We start from the raw sequence: 21,740 nt of genomic DNA, 5'->3' as shown, positions 1-21,740 counted from the left end.
ATGGTGCAGCCTGATCTCACGAGAATTTGCACGTATTTTACGAGTTAGCTTATTCGTATGAATTACTACGAAGTGAATTGTACAAAAACATACGATTATCATTAAATACGAAACAACAGTGGGGCTCATGACTGCTCATCCAAGGGGCGCTAATTCAAAATAAGATTTCGGAGTGTCATGTGTGTTGCTTGCATTTTCAAAATATGTGTTTGTTGCGTCAATTGCATCCTATTTTGTCAAGATGGTGCCTGCTGCACACGCATCAAAACCGTTTATGATAAAAGATGCACTCACGTTCACAAAATACATGCAAGACACTCCCTTAACAGTAAACTCTGATTACGCATGAAATTATGTGAGTATCCGGCAGATGTGGGCGTCTCTTTTGTCGTGGACCCTTTGGACGCGTCTGCAGTAGGCACTTATTTTGACAAGACACGTGATGCACACAAGATCACTCGACGTCCAGAACACATCTTTTGAAATTACAAACCACACACGTGACGGGCTACATACATGTTGTGACAAACTTCGCATCGAGCGCCCTCGAAAAAGAAGTCGCCACTACGAAACAATAACGAAACCTCAGCCCTAATCCCAAGATTAACGTCACAGGGGCAAAAGCATTTTGGGCAAAAATGTACAAATGTTGTCGTGCGAATAAATATGAATTAGCCAACTCATAAAATATGTACGAATACGAATTGTCACACTGCTAAAAGTGAAGTTGGATTAACTTATAAAATTACTTTTTCACTTTAGGTTGGAAAACTTTAGTTGGAAAAAGCTAAAAAAAAATACGTAGGTATTACCAATTGAAATAATTTAAAAATCCTAACATTTTCACTTAAAGTAAAATTAAACATTAAAATATTTGAAGTGTTACCAATTGAAGTATTTTTTCTAAGAAGGTGTTAAAATACTCGAGCAAAAGGTTAAACCCAGCAACACGATAGATGATACAACCAAAAAAAACAACATGTGTACTTGATATTGTTAAACTAATTTCAGGTTAATGATTAAACCACACTGGTTAAGCATGTGTGAAATTGTTGGGAATAATGTGGGTTATTACCAGAACTAAAAGATAATAGGTAAAATTCATACGGTTTCCTTGTTGTTTTACCCAAGAACAGGGTGTTAATAATCTCAGTTCCTTTTAACCTGATGTGATTTGAGCATATTGGGATATAAAGCCCCGGACTATATGATTTTATAGAAACTGAAACTGTGATTAAGCACATCTTTATCAGTTTAGGTCGACTAGATAAAAAATCGTGCATTCTTGCTCGAGCTCAACTAAGAAACAATGAGTAAGATGAATAAAAATGCCTACAGATCTACCAGCATAAGCATCATACGTATTTGTCTCTCCATTTTGACAGATGCATTTATTGATCAATGAGAATTTTAAAGAAACACATTTAGTTTGCTTTTGGAAATCCACTTGCTTGGCTTTTTAGCCCACCTAAAAACCGTTAACATTCTTATCTATCAATCATTTTTGTATAAACTTTATCTAGTATATGTTCACTTTCTGCAACCATTGTTACTTACTTTACACCCACAATGCCACTTATCCTTTCAACTTCATTATGCCCAAATTTTGCAAGAAAAAATTGTAAACAACCTAAACTATAAATACAATAAATATGCAGATGATGTGGAGGTTCATGGGTCTTCACAGGAACCCAATCTCAAATCTCCTGCCAAGTAGATCATTAATGTTTCCTTCATCATCGCACAATCTCAGATTTTTGACAGCTCTGAGGCACAAACACTTTTATAATTAACTGAAAGTCACACCCATCGCCAAGTGCACATATATGGCCTACTGTGTGCGCATGCACCAGTCGTACTCCTGCAGGTGAAAGCGTGTGCGTCAGGTGTCTTCACCATCAGACTCGTGTCAGAAAGGGACGCAGTGTGGTGATCCACTCGGCCCCCCCGAAACACCACCAAAATGGGTGCAGATTATTTCGGATTCTCCTTTGTCCGGAATGAAAAACAAAACTCCACCATAGCGATTAACAATCCAGCAGATATCTCAGTAATTGTGATATATTTCTTAGTTGTTCTGGCTGTGGGAATATGGGCAATGGTATTTTCAATCCACTATTTTTTATACTTGCTGTTTTGTGAATTGTTAACCTTGTGTCAACATGTAAATGTACAATAGGTGTGGGAGATAACTTTTGAAACTAGAGAAGGAGGGGGATTTGAGGGTAAATCGTAATTGCAAAATATGCATATGTAAATGTTATTGCTCCAAATCTTCATATGAGAATGGCTTTGTTATGTTAGATCAATAAATAGATCATGGAAGGAATATACAGTAGTGATAGTGGACAAATCAATTGCACTGATATCAAATCAATATATATTTTATGTTACTTTAACTTAAAAATTTCAACTTGTTTTTATAAGTTAGGTCAACTTATCACAAGTCAAAATTTAAAATAGTAGGTTGAATTAACTTGCAAACCCAAGTTGTTTTAATTTCATGCTGCATTTGTTTTACAGTGCATTGTGTAATTTGTCTTAATTTATCTTAAAGAGGGACTGCGTGCACTATAAAAAGTGAAAAGTTGCATAATTTTAAAAAATTACTTGAATTGGTAATGCCTAATTACGTTTTTTAAATTTAAATTTCACTTTAGTTTCACTTTTAAGTAAAATTTAAGGTGGAAATTTTTTTAAAAAAATACCTAAAAGTTTTTTCAATCAAAGTGAAAAAATTTAGTTTAAAATTTAGTTTTTTAGGTGTTACCATAAATTACAGTTTATACCGTATTTGCACATTTATGCATTTATTTTTTGGCAGACACTTTTATTCAAATCAACTTTGTACAGTAATACACTGTACACTGAAAAAATAAAGGCTGGATTTACTTAAAAATATAGTGCATCATTTTTGCATCCACTTTTAAAGTAAGTTTTACTTGAATTTTTAAGCAATTGAATAATGGTACTTAAAAAATGGATGCAAAAATGATCCACTATATTTTTAAGTAAATCCAGCCTTAATTTTTTTCAGTGTACAGTGCATTACTGTACAAGGTACATATTTTTATCAGTATGTTTTCCTTGGATTTGAACCCATGACCTTTTACGCTGCTAATGCATTGCTCTATACAGGAAGGCCTATAGTCCTATAATAACACATCTGTAATCCACCTGCACATTTAAACTATTGAAAACCTGTAGAGAGAGTGTTATAAAATATAATGAACAACATCAGTCTTTTAGATAACAAATGTGATACTTGACTCTTTTCTTCAAAGGCAATGGTGAGGACAAACCGAGCCACTGTAGGAGGATTTTTCCTGGCTGGCAGAAGTATGGTATGGTGGCCGGTAAGTACGTGAACTGACATAAAAAAGGAAAACTGTACAAGCTTGAAAGCGTAATAGCATTTTCTTTCTGAAAAGAAAGAAATTTGATTACTTGACTATTTACTATATATTTATTTATGATGTGCTATATTACTATTCTGTTGTTATATAATCTCTTATCCAAGACAAAGGTGGCCATATAAGCGGACATGTTTTTTTTTTTTCATTTTTATCAGTAGGCGGCTACACGTTATCAATATAGCGTGATTGTAACCTTAACTGCCCCCTTGATTTGCCAGTGCATGCTTTTCATGGTAACCCTATGATATGGTGAACAAAGTCTTTTATGGCGCCATGATATTTTGATGGCAGATGTTGTCCACATTAGAACATTGAAACGCTCTTTCAGTGTGAATGAAATTTTTATTGAGCTGAATTAGTCACGCTTTGGTATATGTTAATACAAAGTTCATTGTTGCAATCATTATTGTTCGGATTAAACCTTAGAATGTACAGAAGAGGCAGTTTTCAAGCTTATCATTATAGAGATTGCATTGCCAGATATAGTCAAACAGTAGACACGAGTTAATATATTCTGAAGAAAGACTCAAATGTGCTTTCAAAGTAAACTCACTGAATCTTACCGAGCCCCTATCACTGAAAAAAATAATTCATTCAATTTACAAATTTTTTTTAAGGTAAGTGGTTGCAATCAATTTATTTAAGCTACATTTAAACAAAAAAGATTAGTAAAGTAAAATCAAATAAAAAACGTTTGTTTAAATGTAGCTTAAATAAATTGATTGCAACGACTTAACTTAAAAAAATCTAGTAAATTGAATGAATAATTTTTTCAATGTTAGGTAACATTTGAGTAAAAATATTGAAAGTTTAGTTTCATGTTCTCACCTGAAACCTTCATGTGCAGAATTTTTTAAAAAAGTTTAGTTTTGCGTGCGCACGTGAAGGTGTTACAGTACGTGAGCTTGTGATAGTTTCACATGCGCATGTGAAACTAAACTCGATAGTTTCACGTGCGCATACGATAGTTTCACGTGCGCACGTGAAACGTATCGGTTACGTACACTGTAAAAAAATTCCGTAGAAATTGCAGCTGGGTTGCCGGTAATTTACCGTAGATTTAAATTTATGTTATTTACTGGCAACTTTTTTTTTCAGCATTTTGTTCAAAGTTAAATGAACATTAAACATTTACAAGTCTTTGTCTTTACAGAGTAAAACTAAAAGAACAGCATCAAGCAAAACATTCTGGGAAACAAAATCTGAAGCAAAAAACAGATAAAGGTTGATGATGATTTCTGGTTCCCAGAATGCTTTGCATGAGGCTGTTATTGTATAGTTTTATTCTGTAAAGGTAAAGACTTGTTAATATTTAAAATGTATTTAACTTTGAACAAACTCTTGCCAGTAAATAACATAAATGTAAATCTACGGTAAATTACCGGCAACCCAGCTGCAATAACATTGTAATTTCTAATTTTTTATAGTGTATGTAACCCTCGTTCCCTGACGTCGCCACAGTTCTGTTCCATTGCTGAATTAAGCCCTGCACTGTGCTCAGCTTTCTCAGTGCAAACAGCTGATTCGATTTCTGCACCGGCCCCTTATTAAATACGCGAGCAGTGGGGCGGCGCAGGCAGATGCAAATATCTGCATGCCAAGTTCATTGGCGTGTTTGAAGTTTCTCAAAGTAGATTTCTCGAAGTAGAGGCGCGTTCCCAATTCGTCGGTCACGACGTGACGTTGAACTATACTATTTAATTTTTGCTCCATGTCCCCTTTAGAGGCTCCATAGTACATTTCTGCTGATTACTTAAATTGTTTAATTTCAATACGGTGCCATTGGGTTATTTTAAACTCTCTTAACTTTTTTCAGATTGGAGCTTCTCTCTTTGCAAGTAACATTGGAAGTGGCCATTTTGTAGGAATAGCAGGGACTGGAGCTGCTGCTGGTATTGCCATTGGAGGCTTTGAATGGAACGTACGTATGTTAAAAAAACTGAAAATAAAAACAAAAATTATTTTATGTATATTGCATATTCCACACTGTAAAAAAAGTTAATTCAACTCATTTTGAGTTAATTCAACTTAAAATAATTAGTTGATTTTTTTATTTTTTGAGTTAACTAATACTTTAAGCTTGAATTAACTCAAAATTCGAAGGCAACCAGGTAACTTACTTTTTTATGTTGAACCAACAAATATTTTGTACAGTGCAAGTATTTTGAGGCAAATGGCAATAACAAGTAAACTTTGACCTATAGTTTTGCTAGTAATCAGTTGCATCATTTTTTATTACACACAGAATAATAAAAATAAACAAAATAATTGCACTGTATGAACATTCAACAACTGACATTTATTCATATAATTTTATTGACATCTCCTAATAGCAAAATTGAATAATTTATGCAAACAGTATTATTGTAAAAACAATAACCAGTAGAAAGTGTGACTTTCAGCAATGTTTGTCCTCAGGCTCTTGTTGTCGTGATTATTCTGGGATGGCTGTTTGTGCCCATATACATAAAGGCTGGGGTACGCTTTCATTTATTCACCTGTATTCAACATTGCAACATAACGCTTTCAAATGTTGCTTACATTTGGACTGCAGTCGCTTATCTGTGCAACATATATTTTATGCAATCACATATCTTTTTATGGTCATACAGTATGCTAATGTTATCTGCAGGTGGTGACCATGCCCGAATACCTAAAGAAACGGTTTGGTGGACAGCGCATCCGTATCTACCTCTCCGTGCTTTCCCTGTGTCTCTATGTCTTCACCAAAATCTCTGTGAGTTAAAATCTCTGTCATCAAGTAGAGATATTAAATAGTAATACAGTGATACTGTGATTTTGGTACTTACAGATAAAAGTTATGGCAAAAATCCTCTTGAGTTTAAGTAAAAATATAAGTTGCTTGTGAATAAATATTCAATAAGTTATTTTCATTTTATACCCTTATGTTTTACCCATAAAGTGTCCCTATAACCATAAAGTAAATCTACAGTGTTGTTTAAATGATGTCTTTTGTTTCGTAAATGATGTTTTAAAATAAAGACAGATGATTTTATTGGTACAGATGATTACTGTAAATAGGTTTACCTATTAGGATCATATCTGTCCTATAAAAGCAATACATTTGAAAATCTGATTCACTAGAAGCTACTTTATCTCTGTATTTACCGTATTTTTTAGATAATATTTGCTTTAAACCTTAACTAAACATGCGTAGTCTGATAGTAGATCTGATACGGTGCTTATTGTCCATGTGAAAATACCTTTTATTGCCATGTGAAGTCAATGTAAATATCCCTATCATTTCCACCACCCACTTTTCTATGTTCTTGTTTATTTCCGCTTCTCAGGCAGATATGTTTGCAGGAGCCATTTTTATTAATCAGGCTTTAGGACTCAACATTTACCTGGCAGTATTTCTTTTGCTGCTCATTACAGCGCTTTATACAGTAACAGGTGAGTTCACCACTGCATAAATATTGCATTCTGTACGTTGGCATTCTATTCATACATATAAGATATAAGCTTGGGGTAAGTTGTCAAGTATTTAAATCATTAGATGGGGTGGTACAGTGACTGTTTTCTTTACTGTATGCCGTCTTCTTCCTGTTTTCTCCGGGTACTCCAGTTTGGCAGCCCAAAGACATGAAAGAGATGAAAGATTAATAATGTGGACATAAAGCAGACTCTAAATACTGGTTCAAACCCTGAATAAAGCCAAAGAAGCTGGAATGGTGTTAAATAAGGATATATACACTGTAGAAGATACTTTGCTGCCTTGAAAATTTTTTTTGAATCAACTCGGATTTAAGTCATTTCAACTTACTATTATTTATCTTGACTAGAGATGAGTTGTTATAACTTACAAAATTAATTTGACTTTTCTCAACTATATTTTACAAGAGTGACAACTCATCTCTGTTGACATGACTTGTAGATCTGAGTTGATTTAACAAAAAATGTTAAGGCAGCAAAGTATTTTTTACAGTGTAAAATAATTAAGAATAAAAAATAAATCAACACTGAAAATTTATTTTTTGGAGTAAAAAGTGTTAAAATCAGCTTGTATCTTCTCAAATACTGTACAACAAACAGTAGTACAGTGGTTATATATTTTAGCATTTATAGACAGTGGTGTACATTATACCCACATTCCCTATGTTAAAGGAAAACACCACAGTTTTTCAATATTTTACTATGTTCTTACCTCAACTTAGACAAATTAATACATACCTATCTTTTTTCAGTGCGTGCACTTAAAGGATTAGTCCATTTTTTTCCAAAAAAAATCCAGATAATTTACTCACCACCGTGTCATCCAGGGTGTTGATGTGTTTCTTTGTTCGGTCGAGAAGAAATTATGTTTTTTGATGATTTTTCTCATTTTAATGGACTTTAATGGACCCCAACACGTAACAGTTTAATGCAGTTTAAAATTGCAGTTTCAAAAAACTCTAAATGATCCCAAACGAGGCATAAGGGTCTTTTCTAGCGAAATGATTGTGATTTTTGCCAAGAAAAACAAAAAATATGCACTTTCAAACCACAACTTCTTGTCTTTCTCTGGTCCTGTGACGCGCTAGCGCGACCTCACGCAATCACATCATCATCACGTCAAGAGGTCAAGGATTACGTATCAAAACTACGCCCCAGCGTTTCGACAGTGTTGTATGTTGAATGATTCTAATGAATGTCTTTGTGTCAGTTTATTGTTTAAAATGGTCCGCAAATGTGCGTTTAATATATGTAACACGTGACCTTTCCACGGCATTACACAATTACGTGAGGTCGCGCTGGCTCATCACACAGCCGGAGGAAGAAGAGAAGCCGTGGTTCAAAAGTGCACATTTTTCATATCTCTTGCCAAAAATGACAATCGCTTCGCTCGTTAAGGCCCTCATGCCTCGTTTGAGATTGTTTTGAGTCCTTTGAAACTGCAATTTTAAACTGCATTAAAACGGTTAAGTATTGGGGTCCATTGAAGTCCATTAAAATGAGAAAAATCCTGGAATGTTTTCCTCAAAAAATATAATTTCTTATCGACTGAACAAAGAAAGACATCAACATTTTGGATGACATGGTGGTGAGTAAATTATCTGGATTCTTTTTTTTATAAAAATTGACTAATCCTTTAATCTTCGTACAGTGCGTCGTGAATATGTTAGCATTTAGCCTAGCCCCATTCATTCTTTAGGATCCAAACAGGGATGAATTTAAAAGCCACCAAACACTTCCATATTTTCCCTATTTAAAGACTGTTACATGAGTAGTTACATGAGTAAGTATGGTAAGTATTTTTTTAAGTAGACAAAAAAATGAGAACTATATTGCGCATCGAGGTCGAAGTGCTGCAAACTAAGTGCTCTTCCGCCATTCAATATAGTTCTCAATTATTTATTCACGTTTTATTTTGTGCCACCATACTTAATCGTGTGACTACTCATGTTACAGTCTTCAAATAGGGAAAACATGGAAGTGTTTGCTGGCTTTTAAATTCATCCCTGTTTGCATCCTAAGGAATGAATGGGGCTAAGCTAAATGCTAACACATTCACGAAGCGCTGTACAAAAATTAAGTGCACACATTGAAAAATATATATATATATGTATTAATTTGTCTAAGTTGAGGTAAGAACATAGTAAAATATTGAAAAACTGTGGTGTTTTCCTTTAAACTTTCCTTTGTTTGGGTTAAATCAACTCGGAGATGCTAACTGCACTCAAATGACACCATAGAATAAAGTCCAACTTTTGTTATTCTCAAGGGTTGTAGGACCACCAATGGGATTGCTGTGAATGAGATGTGCTGTTTATTGTAGCCTATTATGGGTAATTACCCATTCTAATGCACGATAAGGCTGTGGAAGCCAAACTCTATGATGCATCATGACTTTAAACTTATGTCATCCTTATGGTCAGTTGTATAAGAGGTTTATTGCAGTTTATGGGTTGGTACAGATTTGTTTCCCGGGGGAGTAAACATTAGAAATTATCTTGTCTGCCGGTCTGATTATGCTTGTATGATATCTAGCGCAATGAAAGTCTGCACTATTTCAAACTGAGTTTATAAAATATATAAAAATTTGTCAAAGAGGCAAAGCATTTAACAAGATTAAAAAAAAACTTTTATCTTTTCTGTACAGGTGGACTGGCAGCGGTGATCTACACAGACACCTTACAGACCATCATCATGGTTATAGGCTCATTTATTCTTATGGGTTTCGGTAAGTCCATTCTGGAGTTTAATCAGTACTAAATGATCATTAGTGACCTCATGAAACATTTCCCAGTTTCCTGTTTATTTCAACAGCGTTCAATGAGGTCGGAGGTTACGAGAACTTACAGCAAAAGTACATGAACGCAATCCCGTCAGTGGTCAGCGAAAACATCAGTTCAGCGTGCTACACCCCTCGCGCAGACGCATTTCACATTTTCAGAGACCCCATCAAAGGAGATTTGCCCTGGCCAGGACTTATTTTCGGTCTTACTATTCAGGCCGGCTGGTACTGGTGCACTGATCAGGTGATTGATGCATTTATAAGGACTTCTGGGAAATATTTGTAATAGATTCTAGATATGATTTTTAGTGTGAATAACTATAGCAGGGGTAGTTGGACTAGAATTAAATATTTTCAAGGTTCCATCTGGGTTTAAAGGGCACATATTATGGCCTTTTTACAAGATGTCATATAAGTCTCAGATGTGCCCAGAATGTGTCTGTGAAGTTTCAGCTTAAAACATGCCATAGATCATTTATTATAGCATGTCCAAAATGCTCCTATTTGGGTGGGAGCAAACACGTGCTGTTTTAATGTCTGGACCTTTAAATGCAAATCACTTCCTTACAAACAGACAGACAGTGAGCACTTTCAGTTAAAATACAGCTGATTAATACAGTCTGAGACAATAGTATCTAATGGACACAGTCCAACTCGCTTAGGGTGGAAACTATTGGTAATGCAGGACTGTAAGTGGGCGGGGCTTTTTCAATGTGACCTCATATTGATAAGAGAATCAAAACGGCAGGTCTATGAGACTGCTTTGGTTTATAAGGATTAAAAAACAAGCAGCGGGTGGAGCTGGTTTTTCATCATAGGGTGGTTGTGTTCACACACTGCCAACACACATTATGTCCAAACACCTTGATTTTGCATAATAGGTGGCCTTTAAATTTATGCAGTAAATTTTTTTGGTAACATGCAGGCCTAGTCTGTGAAAAACCCCCAGCAAAAGTCATTTTGTGTGATTTACTGTTTTCTACATGTAATAAAATCATCCTACATAAAGAACATTCAGTGAAAATATAACCATAATATCTTTAAAGCTCACATAACACACACTGTTTCTGCATTTCTGATGTTAATCTGGAGTTCCTATAGAGTAGTATTACATCATTTATATCGCCAAAGAGTCTTTAGTTTAATCAGATTTATAAAAGAAAGATTAGCTTTACAGAATCTTTCCGATAACGTACGAAAAAATGAAGAAGGAGTTACTACCGCGTGAGGAGCAAGTATGAGTCATGCAACACTAAACAACACTGTTTAACTTATGATTCACTACATGTTCGTGTCATTTATATAATATGCACGCACCTATTTCTGACATAAGACAGAAGTCTTACTTAACGCATGCAACTCATGACCCGGTTGGGACTTTTCAATGAAATCCAGCGCATCAAACACACACGCAAAACTCCGCTGAAACCCCGGATAATAAACTATTTCCATTGTTTCCATAAGGCTGGATTTCTTCTCCTTACATCCAAAAACACACTTCTTCTTTCTTGCCATTGTTGAGTTTTGAAATTAAACAAAGCTGTGTCGCGTGATAAGATGTTTGCAAGTTCTAGCATCTCCCGCTGATTGACGGGTGGGCGGGGTTTTCCGGGGGAAGTGCCCATAAAAAGAAGTGATGCGTATAGAAACCCCTAAAACGTCAGCTGGATCTGTAATCGAAAAAAACTTTCCAAAACTTGTAGGAACCCTTGCGAAATGCATTCGGCCAGAAATACTCGTCCAACTTCTTTTATGACACTTTGCCTACGTTAAGCATGAGAAAACAACTCTATAACTGTGTTAATAAGTCAGAATGCATGAAATACCATTGAACCACCCCTTTAATTTTGACTGAGTAAGGTCATGTCAAAGATTGAAATCAATGACTGAAATCAAGCTTATTAGATCAGTGTCTCAAACTTGTTCAGCGGTGTACGGTAACCCCCACTTCTGCCCTTCGTGGCCCCCCAAAGACAATTTATGACATAAAAACATTGTAAAACATAAAATTTGAATTAAACAAAACTTAAAATATACAATGTAGTGCTGTTGGTTAGTAGACTTATTTTTCTGAGGTTTAATTACACAGAATTGATAAATTAATGTATTTTATAAAATGTCCTAAAACTGGGGCCCCTCGGCACCATTTGAGGACCCCCAGGGGGCCACGGCTCCCAGTTTGAGAACCACTGTATTATGAGACTTTAGCCTGAATTTCACAGACGGGGTCACATAGACTTACAGGCAAATTGTGAACACATCCATTTTAGGAAACTGCACTTTTATCTTAAGTTTCCCAGGATGAACAATGCCATTCTTGTTTTAGACCGAGTCTAAATTTAGACAGACATGCACAGATTTTTGTTAGAACACAGTCTACACTTCATAGATAAGATACACAAACAGCCCAAGAAAAGATATTCACACACTTCAAGTTAACAGCCTATAAGCAAGAGTCAAAGTTTATCTCATGCAGACTTGCATGTTCCTGGGTCATTCTACAGAAAAGGTGGATTTCGGGTGATGGAAATCTGCTTAAATGAACTCCTTTCAAAACACCCAAAACTTCTATAATAGCATTAACTAACTTCTATGAATCCGCAAAACGGGATGCTTAATCTATGTTTAATTTTTAATACATTTTAATAAAGAATCCATGACGTTTTATCTTAAATACCTGACAAAATGAGAATATAATAATAGATAATGAATATGATAAAACGTATAAACTTAAACATTTTTCTATCTTGTTTTGTTTGTATGCTTTTATGTTGGTCAGTTAAAGGAATAGTGCTTAGGAAGTACTCATTAGAGAAGACGGTAACACCAATAACGGTAACACCAATGATGGTAACACCAATGACAATTTACAGAAAAAAACAAAAATTTTAACGAAATGGCTGCCATTAGCCAGTTGCTATTTCATCAGAGATGTAACAATCACATACTTATTCAGTATAATGTATTTTTATGTAAAGATCTTAACACTCCCAGCTATAAAAAAGAGTAACACTAATGACATCCAAAAAATCTTATAGCAAAATTCTTAGATATATCATGATATTTTAGACAAATAAGGTAAGACATCTCACAAACCTTTTGCCTTCCTCCACTGCACTTCTTTCACTGACCTCTTGCCCCAAGAAAAACTTCAAAGATCTGATGCATTGTTTCAAAATAAAGGTGCTTTGGGTAGGGTAACACCAATGACATAAATTTGGGGGACAAATATTTATTTGATATTATTCATATAAATAGTATATTTTTACCATTTCAGTGTTGTAGTAAATTCATACAGGGTTAAAGGTAAATGTAAATTAGATTTGTTTTATAAAAAACATGGTTTTAAATAATAAGTACACAGTTCAACTTCCATGTATGATCAAAGGGACGGCAATTTTCAGGCACAGACATTTTAAAAAAAAGTTTAAAAAAGGAAAAAAAAGAAAATTACATAAATAAACTCTCTCATTATGTTAAGGACAGTCTATATTTATTAAATATATATCATAATGGGATTTTTGGGTCAAATTAAATGATTAAGGGGTCTGCAAAAGCAAGGGACAAGCATTTCCACCTTTTTTGTAGAATGACCCTCCTGTGTTATTTTATTTGTGTGATCTATGCAAAAAAGTTGGTTCAATTTAAAAAAGTTTGTTATTTGGTTGCATTAAAATATTTAGTTAATTCAACTTTTATTGATAACTTTTAATATGACGTTATTAAATTAAAATTTTAAGGCAAATAGGGTAACTTACTATTTTTATATTGCTTATATATTTATATTGATTTTATATTGTGTATTGATCATTCAAAGCTCCTTAAGGCTGATAATGGATGTTTCAATGGAAGTTTATGTACATTGTGCGCTAACATAACATTACAACTGTTTTAGGTGATTGTCCAGCGCTGTCTCTCCGCCAAGAACTTATCTCACGTGAAAGCTGGTTGCATCTTGTGTGGTTACCTCAAACTTCTTCCCATGTTCCTAATGGTTTTCCCTGGCATGATCAGCAGAGTACTGTACCCAGGTAAGAAAAACTGGAAATGCAGGTCTGGGAAAATAAATGGTGGTAGACTGGTTGTGACATTTGCTTTTATTTGGCCATGAAAAATAACTGTGTCTTGTTTATGTCAGATGTGATTGCATGTGTGGATCCAGAAGAGTGTTACCGCCACTGTGGAACCAGTGTGGGCTGCACTAATATTGCCTATCCCAAACTAGTGGTGGACCTGATGCCAAATGGTAAAGCTGATTTTTCCTCATAATTGGACTACTTAGGTAGTGTGAATTGGTTCAAGACACGAGTCTAAGTTGTTATGTGTGAAGGTCTCAGAGGATTGATGTTATCCGTCATGCTGGCGTCTTTGATGAGTTCCCTCACGTCCATCTTCAACAGCGCCAGTACTCTCTTCACCATGGATATCTACACCAAGATCCGACCCAAGGCCAAAGAAAAGGAGCTCATGATCGCTGGCAGGTGCGTATGTGTGTCCAGTGTGTGTTTGTATTGTGGATCTTCATAAGCAGCTTTGTCTTGCTCATGTATGTTTGAACTGCCCTTGCATTTAAAGGCAAAAGTTGAAGAAGTAATGGTGTATTTCATGAATTTATAGGTGTTTTATGCTGGTTCTTATTGGCGTGAGTATTGCGTGGATCCCCATCGTGCAGTCGGCTCAGAGCGGGCAGCTCTTTGATTACATTCAGTCCATTACCAGTTATCTGGCTCCACCCATCGCTGCCGTCTTCGCACTGGCCATTTTCTGCAAGCGAGTCAATGAACCTGTAAGTTGTCTCGGTACTTTCTAAATTTATTTAAATTTTGTCAGTCAAGAAAGTATACATTTTATAGTATGTCTTTGGCCATCATTATTCTCAAAGATATTTCTCATTAGGTTCCCATCAGTGTTGCAAGTCTAAAACTAAAATAACAGCCTCATGCAAAGCATTCTGGGAACCATAAAAAAAAAAACAGAAAAAGATTGATGAGGATTTTGCATGAGGTTGTTATTTTATAGTTTGATTCTGTAAAGACAAAGGCATTTAACTTTGAACAAACTGTTGCCAGTAAATAACACGAATTTAATTCTACAGTAAGTTAATGGCAAACAGACATTTTTAACAGTGTTGCTCTCCCCTTACAGGGTGCCTTTTATGGGATGTGTATTGGCCTGTTGGTGGGTCTTTCACGCATGATAACTGAGTTCGCCTATGGGACTGGCAGCTGTGTTCAACCCAGCAACTGTCCTACGATCATCTGCGGTGTGCACTACCTCTATTTTGCCATCATACTCTTTGTCTTATCCTGTATTCTCATATTAGGCATCTCCCTCATGACCAAACCCATTGATGACAAACATGTAAGTTTTTTCTTATAGCAATGAAAAATACACTACACGTAATACATGTAATTTACAACAGTGGTTCTCAAACTAGGGGCCGGGGCCCCCAGAGGGGCCGCAAGATGGTCCCAGGGGGTCCCAGTTTTATGAAATTTTATAAAATACAGTAATTTATCACGAATATTGTTTAAGTAAATCTAAAAAAATAAGGCTACTAACTTGTATAATTTAATATGATTTGTTTAATTAAAATTTTAAGTTTTTGTCATATATTTTATTTGGGGGGGCCACGAAGGAATGTGCCATACACAAGGGGGGCCACACGCTGAAAAGTTTGAGAACCACTAATTTACAACAACGCTATTAGGGAAAATATCGTTAAAATGTTAACTTTTTTAGGTACTGTATAACATGTTCTGAGTTTAATACTAATAAAGATCTAGTTGTGGAAAATCTGCATTAACAGGCTGGAAAAAAATTATGAATTCAATTAATTTTTTTAAGGTAAGTGGATGCAATCAATTTATTTAAGCTACATTTAAAAAGTTTTTTTTTTCTAATTTTTTGTTTAAATGTAGCTTAAATAAAGTGATTGCAAACACTTACTTAAAAAAATAGTAAATTGAATTAATTGTTTTTTTTTCAGTGCAGTAGGCTATAGGTGAAACATACAACAGTTGACACCAATTTTATTATTTATCCTGGAATGTTTTTTTTTTTTTAAAGCCAACTAATCTGTAGCAATGACACATCGCATTTTGTTTTAAAATAAGTAAACTGCATCGTAGTTATTGAATTGTTTTAAAGGTGCATTGTGTAACTTTGAGGAGGATCTATTGACAAATATGCAATATAATTACATAACTATATTATCAGCGGATCATAAAGACCTTACATAATGAACTAAATGGACAAACTGGTCTATAGAGCGTGTTTCGTGACTACGTTGTCTCATACGAAGTTGTGTTTTTCCTGTGGCGGCTACCATAGCTTCTATATGCGTTTTGAAAGGGAAGGGTGAGCTGTGGACTGAGCCATTCGTTGCAATTCACAGTCTCACCTCTAAATGCTACTAAAACCTACACAGTGGACCTTTAACCAGATCATTCATTCATACTAGGGATGCACGATATATCGCCCGACGATAACTGCTTGCTTTTTATATTATCGGTCTGATAGCAAAATTAGGCCGATAAATGAAAGGCGATAAATTATGGATTATTTTGGTTTGTTGAACCACTTCACTTGCTCATTGCTGGCCATGTGGAGTTTTGATTGGTGCTTTCTGTGACATAGCACGAAGATGACACGTGTTGCGGGCTTAAGAAGAGTATGCTAGTCTAGCGCAAAGACAAGATGTCCGCGGTCTGCGAGTGTTTCATTGTGAAAATAATATGAATATTTATCAGCCTATAGATATCGGTAATCGGCCCCCAAATATAAAGACTTAGCGCTTATCGGTATCGGCCAAAATTTCCATATCGATGCATCCCTAATTCATACCAAACATTCATACCTATGCCAATGAATCCCTATCCTACACTATACAGTGTGAATCGTACAATTATCTGAAAAAACGCAAATAAAACTCCACCCTTAAACCCCAACGTCAGGGACAAAAGAAGATTATATTGAAATGTATTATTATATTATATAGTTGCGTATTACCATGAGATTTATATCTGTGCAAAAAAACTGATTTTTCCATTAAGGTGTCCCTCTGTCTTTATTTTTTGATCCCTTGTCTTTCCACAGCTGCACAGGCTTTGCTGGAGTTTGAGGAACAGCACTGAGGAAAGGATTGATCTGGAAAACGATGAATGGACTGGAGATCAGGACTCTGACACCATGGAAATAGAAGGTATATTGGCATATTTACATGCCGCATACTTGCTAAATACATATTACAAACATTCTTAAAAAGAAAAGTGCACATTTTTGGCTATAAGATTCCATAAAAACCCTTTAACATCACACAAAACTTTTTTGTTGTGAATAAAGTTCTTCAGCTTACAGTATAAAAAGTAAGAAAGAAATTATTATTTGAAGAACCCTTGACTAAATTGTTCTTTGGGGAGCCAAAAAAGAATCTTCAAGGGAATCTGTGAAGAACCCTTTTGTATTAACTTCATTTTTAAAGGGACACTCCACTTTTTGTTTTTGAAAGTATGCTCATTTTTCAGCTCCCCTAGAGTTAAACATTTCATTTTTACAGTTTTGGAATCCATTCAGCTGATCTCCGGTTCTGGAGGTTCCGCTTTTAGCATAGCTTAGCATAATCCATAGAATCTGATTAGACCATTAGCATCACGCTCAAAAATGACCAAAGATTTTCAATATTTATCCTGTTTAAAAACTTGACTCTTCTGTTGTTACATCGTGTACTAAGACCGACGGAAAATTAAAAGTTGTGATTTTCTAGACAGATATGTTTAGAAACTATACTCTCAAACTGGCGTAATAATCAAGGAACTTGCTGCCATAACATGGCTGCAGGAGGTGCAATGATATTACGCAGCACCCAAAAACAGTCTTCTTGGTAACTTGAATAGCAGGGGACTATTTTCGGGCACTGCATAATATCATTCATCTACAAGATGTAACAACAGAAGAGTCAAGTTTTGAATAGGATAAATATCGAAACTCTTTGGTCATTTTTGAGTGCGACGCTAGTGGTCTAATCAGATTCGGTGGATTGTGCTAAGCTATGCTAAAAGTGATATAGACAGACCCGGAGATCAGCTGAATGAATTCCAAAACGGTAAAAATCAAATAAAAAAAAAAAAATTGGAGTGTCCCTTTAAGAGTTTAGTAAAATATAACTTACAGTATACATGTACAAAATAAACCTAGAAATAACTTCTTGTTTTCTGGGACATTTTTAGGAGTAGAGATGAAGGTAGTCTTGCATAGCAGTAGTTTAATAGGTTGTATTAAAGGGCACCTATTAAGCAAAATCCACATTTACTGTACAAGGTGTTTGGACATAATGTGTGTTGGCAGTGTCTAAACATTACCACCTGACAATGATAAAAACACCCTCTCCTTCTTTTTTAATCCTGATTAAACCAAAGCAGTCCTATTAGACGTGCCGTTATGATCCTCTTGTTAATATGACGTCACACTGATAAATCCCCGGCCATCGAGCACAACTGACAGTCCTGCATTACCACCATAGCTTCTGCCTTCAGTGAGTTGTATGCTGTCGCCATATCTCAATAGTGTGAGACTACTGTATTCACAGAAATCAAATATATTTTAACTAAAAGTGCTCATTGTCTCTTTCTAGGCACACCTGAGATTTATATTACATCTTCTGCGTAATAGTTTTTTTAGAGATCATAGAAAAGTACTGATAACACAATAATAGATTAGCTAGGGTCAACCAAAATCAAGCTGCTAAAGTCCCAGTCCACAAATCATTCTTTAGAAACACACACGAAAAGCACTTGTCAGCTGGTGCCTTTATCCATTTAGGAAATCTGGTACAAACCAGCCACCAGAAATCGAGTGGCATCCAGCCAATTCTGCCAATTGTGCTTGCCAGTTTAATGGGCGGCATGCGTCAGATGGTCCGTAATTAGTTGATAAGAGTGCTGTTCTAGGAACAAAGAAATATTTTAATGCAGGCAAAATGTCTTACTCGTGCAAATCACATAGATTAATAATTGTATTATCATCAGATGAATATTTTATGAGCAACTGATAACAGCTGTTGGCCTTTGTCTTGCACAGAAGAACGTGCGGAGCCGAACTGTTTCAAGAAGGCGTACAACTGGTTCTGTGGCTTTGATCAGGGTAACGCCCCTAAACTGACTAAAGAGGAGGAGGCGGCGCTCCAGCTGAAGCTCACCGATACAACTGAGAAACCTTTGTGGAGAAACGTGGTAAACGCTAACGCCATCCTACTCCTCGCTGTCTGCGTCTTTTTCCATGGTTTCTTCGGTTAAAAAAAAATTCCCAGAAAATTCCAAGTATGCAAAAACAAAAAGGGATGTTGAAGAATTAAATCTCTGTTTTGTGTATAGAAAGATCTTTCTGCTGACATCAAACACAATATGTTTAGTCTTATTGGAGGTTACTGAGTCCTCCACACAAATTGCCTTATTGCATCTTCACCAAATCTGCACTCTTTATAGACAAGGAATAAAATATCTTGTCGCTGTACATTTAGATTTACATTATGTCATCTGGAGCACTTCACCTGACTTTGGCTTTTAGACCGAAAATGTACACAATCAGGTCCTTAGTAGCTGCTATAGTAACTTGTTTTAGATGTCTACCATTTTTCAATACATGTAACTATGTTTACCTGTCAAAAACCTTACATTTGTCCTTTCCATCTGACTGGTAATGTTAAACATACATATTTTGTAAACAGCCCTGATGCTTTATGATCAAATTAAAGCTTAGCTTTTGGCTAACACAGGACACTTTAACTGCTGTTTGTAAGCCGTGTCTCTTTACTTTTGTAAGTAAAATATGTGTTTGTCCAGGACAAGAGAGGATGTTATTAATATTCATATTTTTGACATGGTATTATTAATGTATTTCATATGTACTGTAATATGAATATTAATTAAATTATTACTGACTTTGTTAATAAAATAAATACATTTTAGCATTTATATAGAAATATTTGCCTGTGTGTTTATTAAGATGTGTACATGAGAGCATGTTTATTTTAGACAAAATAATTTTGATCACTTCAAGCTTGTTTCAGGATAGCATCATATGAGGCTGAAATTGCTTTTAGGAGGCTTTACTGAAGAAAAGTTAATATTTAATTTTGCATGAAGTTTCTATCGATACATCTGAAATCAAAGTCCACCAATGTCATGGTTTCCTCATTCTACAGTCATTTAAGAAGTAATGAGTGATCTATTAGTGTGATTCAATGATGAATTTCTCTGAAGAAAACAATACATTCATTTGGTGTGAGTTTAACAATTTTAGCAATGTGAAATTGTATGTGAATCAGATTGAAAAGGAAAAAATATTAGTATAATATTTTCATGTGAACTTTTGTTGCCAAGGACATATTATGGAACTGCTTAAGAGTCCAAAAACTCATTACACAAACTTACTTCCCAGATGAAAAAGTGCGCTATAATACACTTTACAGTAAGTACAGTTAGTAATGTACTGTTTTCATGCACTAATTTTGTACTTAAAATGGAACAAATTAGTCTTTAGTACTTCTTAAGATGGTTAGTTAAGAACTTCTTCTAAGGCACCATTCATTTAAACAGGCACACTAATGATCAGTTTACTTTTTTTAAAGTCAAGTCAAAGTTTATTTATATAGCACAGATTTAACACAACTGTTGATCCAAAGTGCTTTACAATAAAACAGTTAAAAAATAAAAGAAATATAAAGGAAGAGAAAACAAGAATGAGGATAAAATCAAATATCAAAACAATCAGACAAAGTTGTATATAGTTGGAAGTGCCAACTATAAAGAGATAGACATATATAAAGAGACCTGTACACATATAGGTACCCATATACATATAAAAACATACAGCACAGGCCAAAAGTTTGGACACACTCACTCGTTCTTTATTTATACATTATTCCATATAACATATTAAAAATAAACTCATCCAAACTATGGCATAACACAAATGCAACTTTGGAAATTATATTGGTGACTAAAAGCATCCAAAATAAACCAAATCTCTGTTATATTTTATTATTTGAAGTGCAGTCACCCTTTGCCTAGAAATTGTTGAACCGTATGTGGTCATTTTTTAAGAAGCTTCTTAAATTTTCAATTTTTGGAGGAATTTTAAAGAGTATAGGAGTTCATATTTAATCGAGGCTCTTATTGGCTGCTTTTTCTACAATATTCAGTGTAAGTCGTCTATTTCAAAAATAATATTTTTAAATAAAATGTAAGTTTTCTAATAACAAAAATTAATCTGTTTGGCACAGGTATATTTTTGTCTACAAAAGTAATTTTAAGCATTTAACCATACTACTTCAGCTTAAATGATTTTTAAGATCATAGTTAACATTTTAGTCAAGTGTGTCCAAACTTTTGGCCTGTACTGTACATACATATACCCGCACCCCTACACAACTACATATACATACCCAAACATCATTGCACTTAAACGTTTAATAAGTTTATTTGTAGTTTATATGTTTTCTTTAACACTATATAGCACAAAAGTAACAATGCATGTATGTATATATTTTCTGACATTCAAGTATACTTTATTTTTATCTGGGTATAAACTAATTAATTAACTAAACTAACTAAATTTCCTTATTTGAGATTATGCTATTGTGATAAAGTTACTATTAAAATTATAAAATTAATTTTTATTTAATCTTAAAGGTTATTTTGAACAAAAATTAAATAGGAATGTATTAATATTTAAAAAGGCTGTTAGTTGCCTTTTACAAGTGGCTAAATACTGCTTACTATATATCACCTTGCTTTGCATCAAGTAGACGAATAGGAAGTGACCACAGTAGGATGTGTTGAGAATGAGTGTGAATGGTGTCGTAAATCCAGGCATGCTATAAACTGAACTGCATGACTGTATGATGTGCAGTAGGGGGAGTAAAGTTGATCTATACAGTAAAGAAGCTTGAATGAAGGGATGTGTTTTTCTTTTCATTCTGCAAAATCTCCTTATACAAACATGTTTTCATCATTTAGTCATTGGTGCGGTTAGACTAAAGTAAAACACATTCACAACAAAAATATAATGAAATACAGCATAATAAC

At 34.7% G+C, this 21,740-nt stretch overlaps 1 protein-coding gene across 1 annotated transcript; it reads left to right on the top strand.

Moving 5' to 3' along the window:
• The first annotated feature begins 1,753 nt into the window (after nt 1-1,753).
• slc5a1 (solute carrier family 5 member 1) lies at nt 1,754-19,633 on the top strand. Its single transcript, XM_055208824.2, has 15 exons — nt 1,754-2,095; nt 3,285-3,356; nt 5,233-5,337; nt 5,835-5,894; nt 6,049-6,153; nt 6,728-6,833; nt 9,520-9,600; nt 9,687-9,898; nt 13,550-13,685; nt 13,793-13,900; nt 13,985-14,135; nt 14,272-14,440; nt 14,800-15,015; nt 16,753-16,858; nt 18,733-19,633. The coding sequence occupies exons 1-15, from the start codon at nt 1,964-1,966 to the stop codon at nt 18,945-18,947; spliced, it is 1,974 nt and encodes a 657-aa protein (XP_055064799.2). The 5' UTR covers nt 1,754-1,963; the 3' UTR covers nt 18,948-19,633.
• Nucleotides 19,634-21,740: the final 2,107 nt, after the last annotated feature.

This window comes from Misgurnus anguillicaudatus, chromosome 12 (assembly GCF_027580225.2).
Source record: "Misgurnus anguillicaudatus chromosome 12, ASM2758022v2, whole genome shotgun sequence".
Lineage (NCBI taxonomy): Eukaryota > Metazoa > Chordata > Actinopteri > Cypriniformes > Cobitidae > Misgurnus > Misgurnus anguillicaudatus.
This window is presented reverse-complemented; position numbering and strand designations above follow the sequence as displayed.

Bases quoted from the DNA above. Each gene is read 5' to 3' on its own strand.
- slc5a1 (XM_055208824.2), top strand. From the start codon at position 1,964: ATGGGTGCAGATTATTTCGGATTCTCCTTTGTCCGGAATGAAAAACAA. The intron at 9,899-13,549 runs GTGATTGATGCA...CAACTGTTTTAG, and splicing joins GGTACTGGTGCACTGATCAG to GTGATTGTCCAGCGCTGTCT. The intron at 15,016-16,752 runs GTAAGTTTTTTC...GTCTTTCCACAG, and splicing joins AACCCATTGATGACAAACAT to CTGCACAGGCTTTGCTGGAG.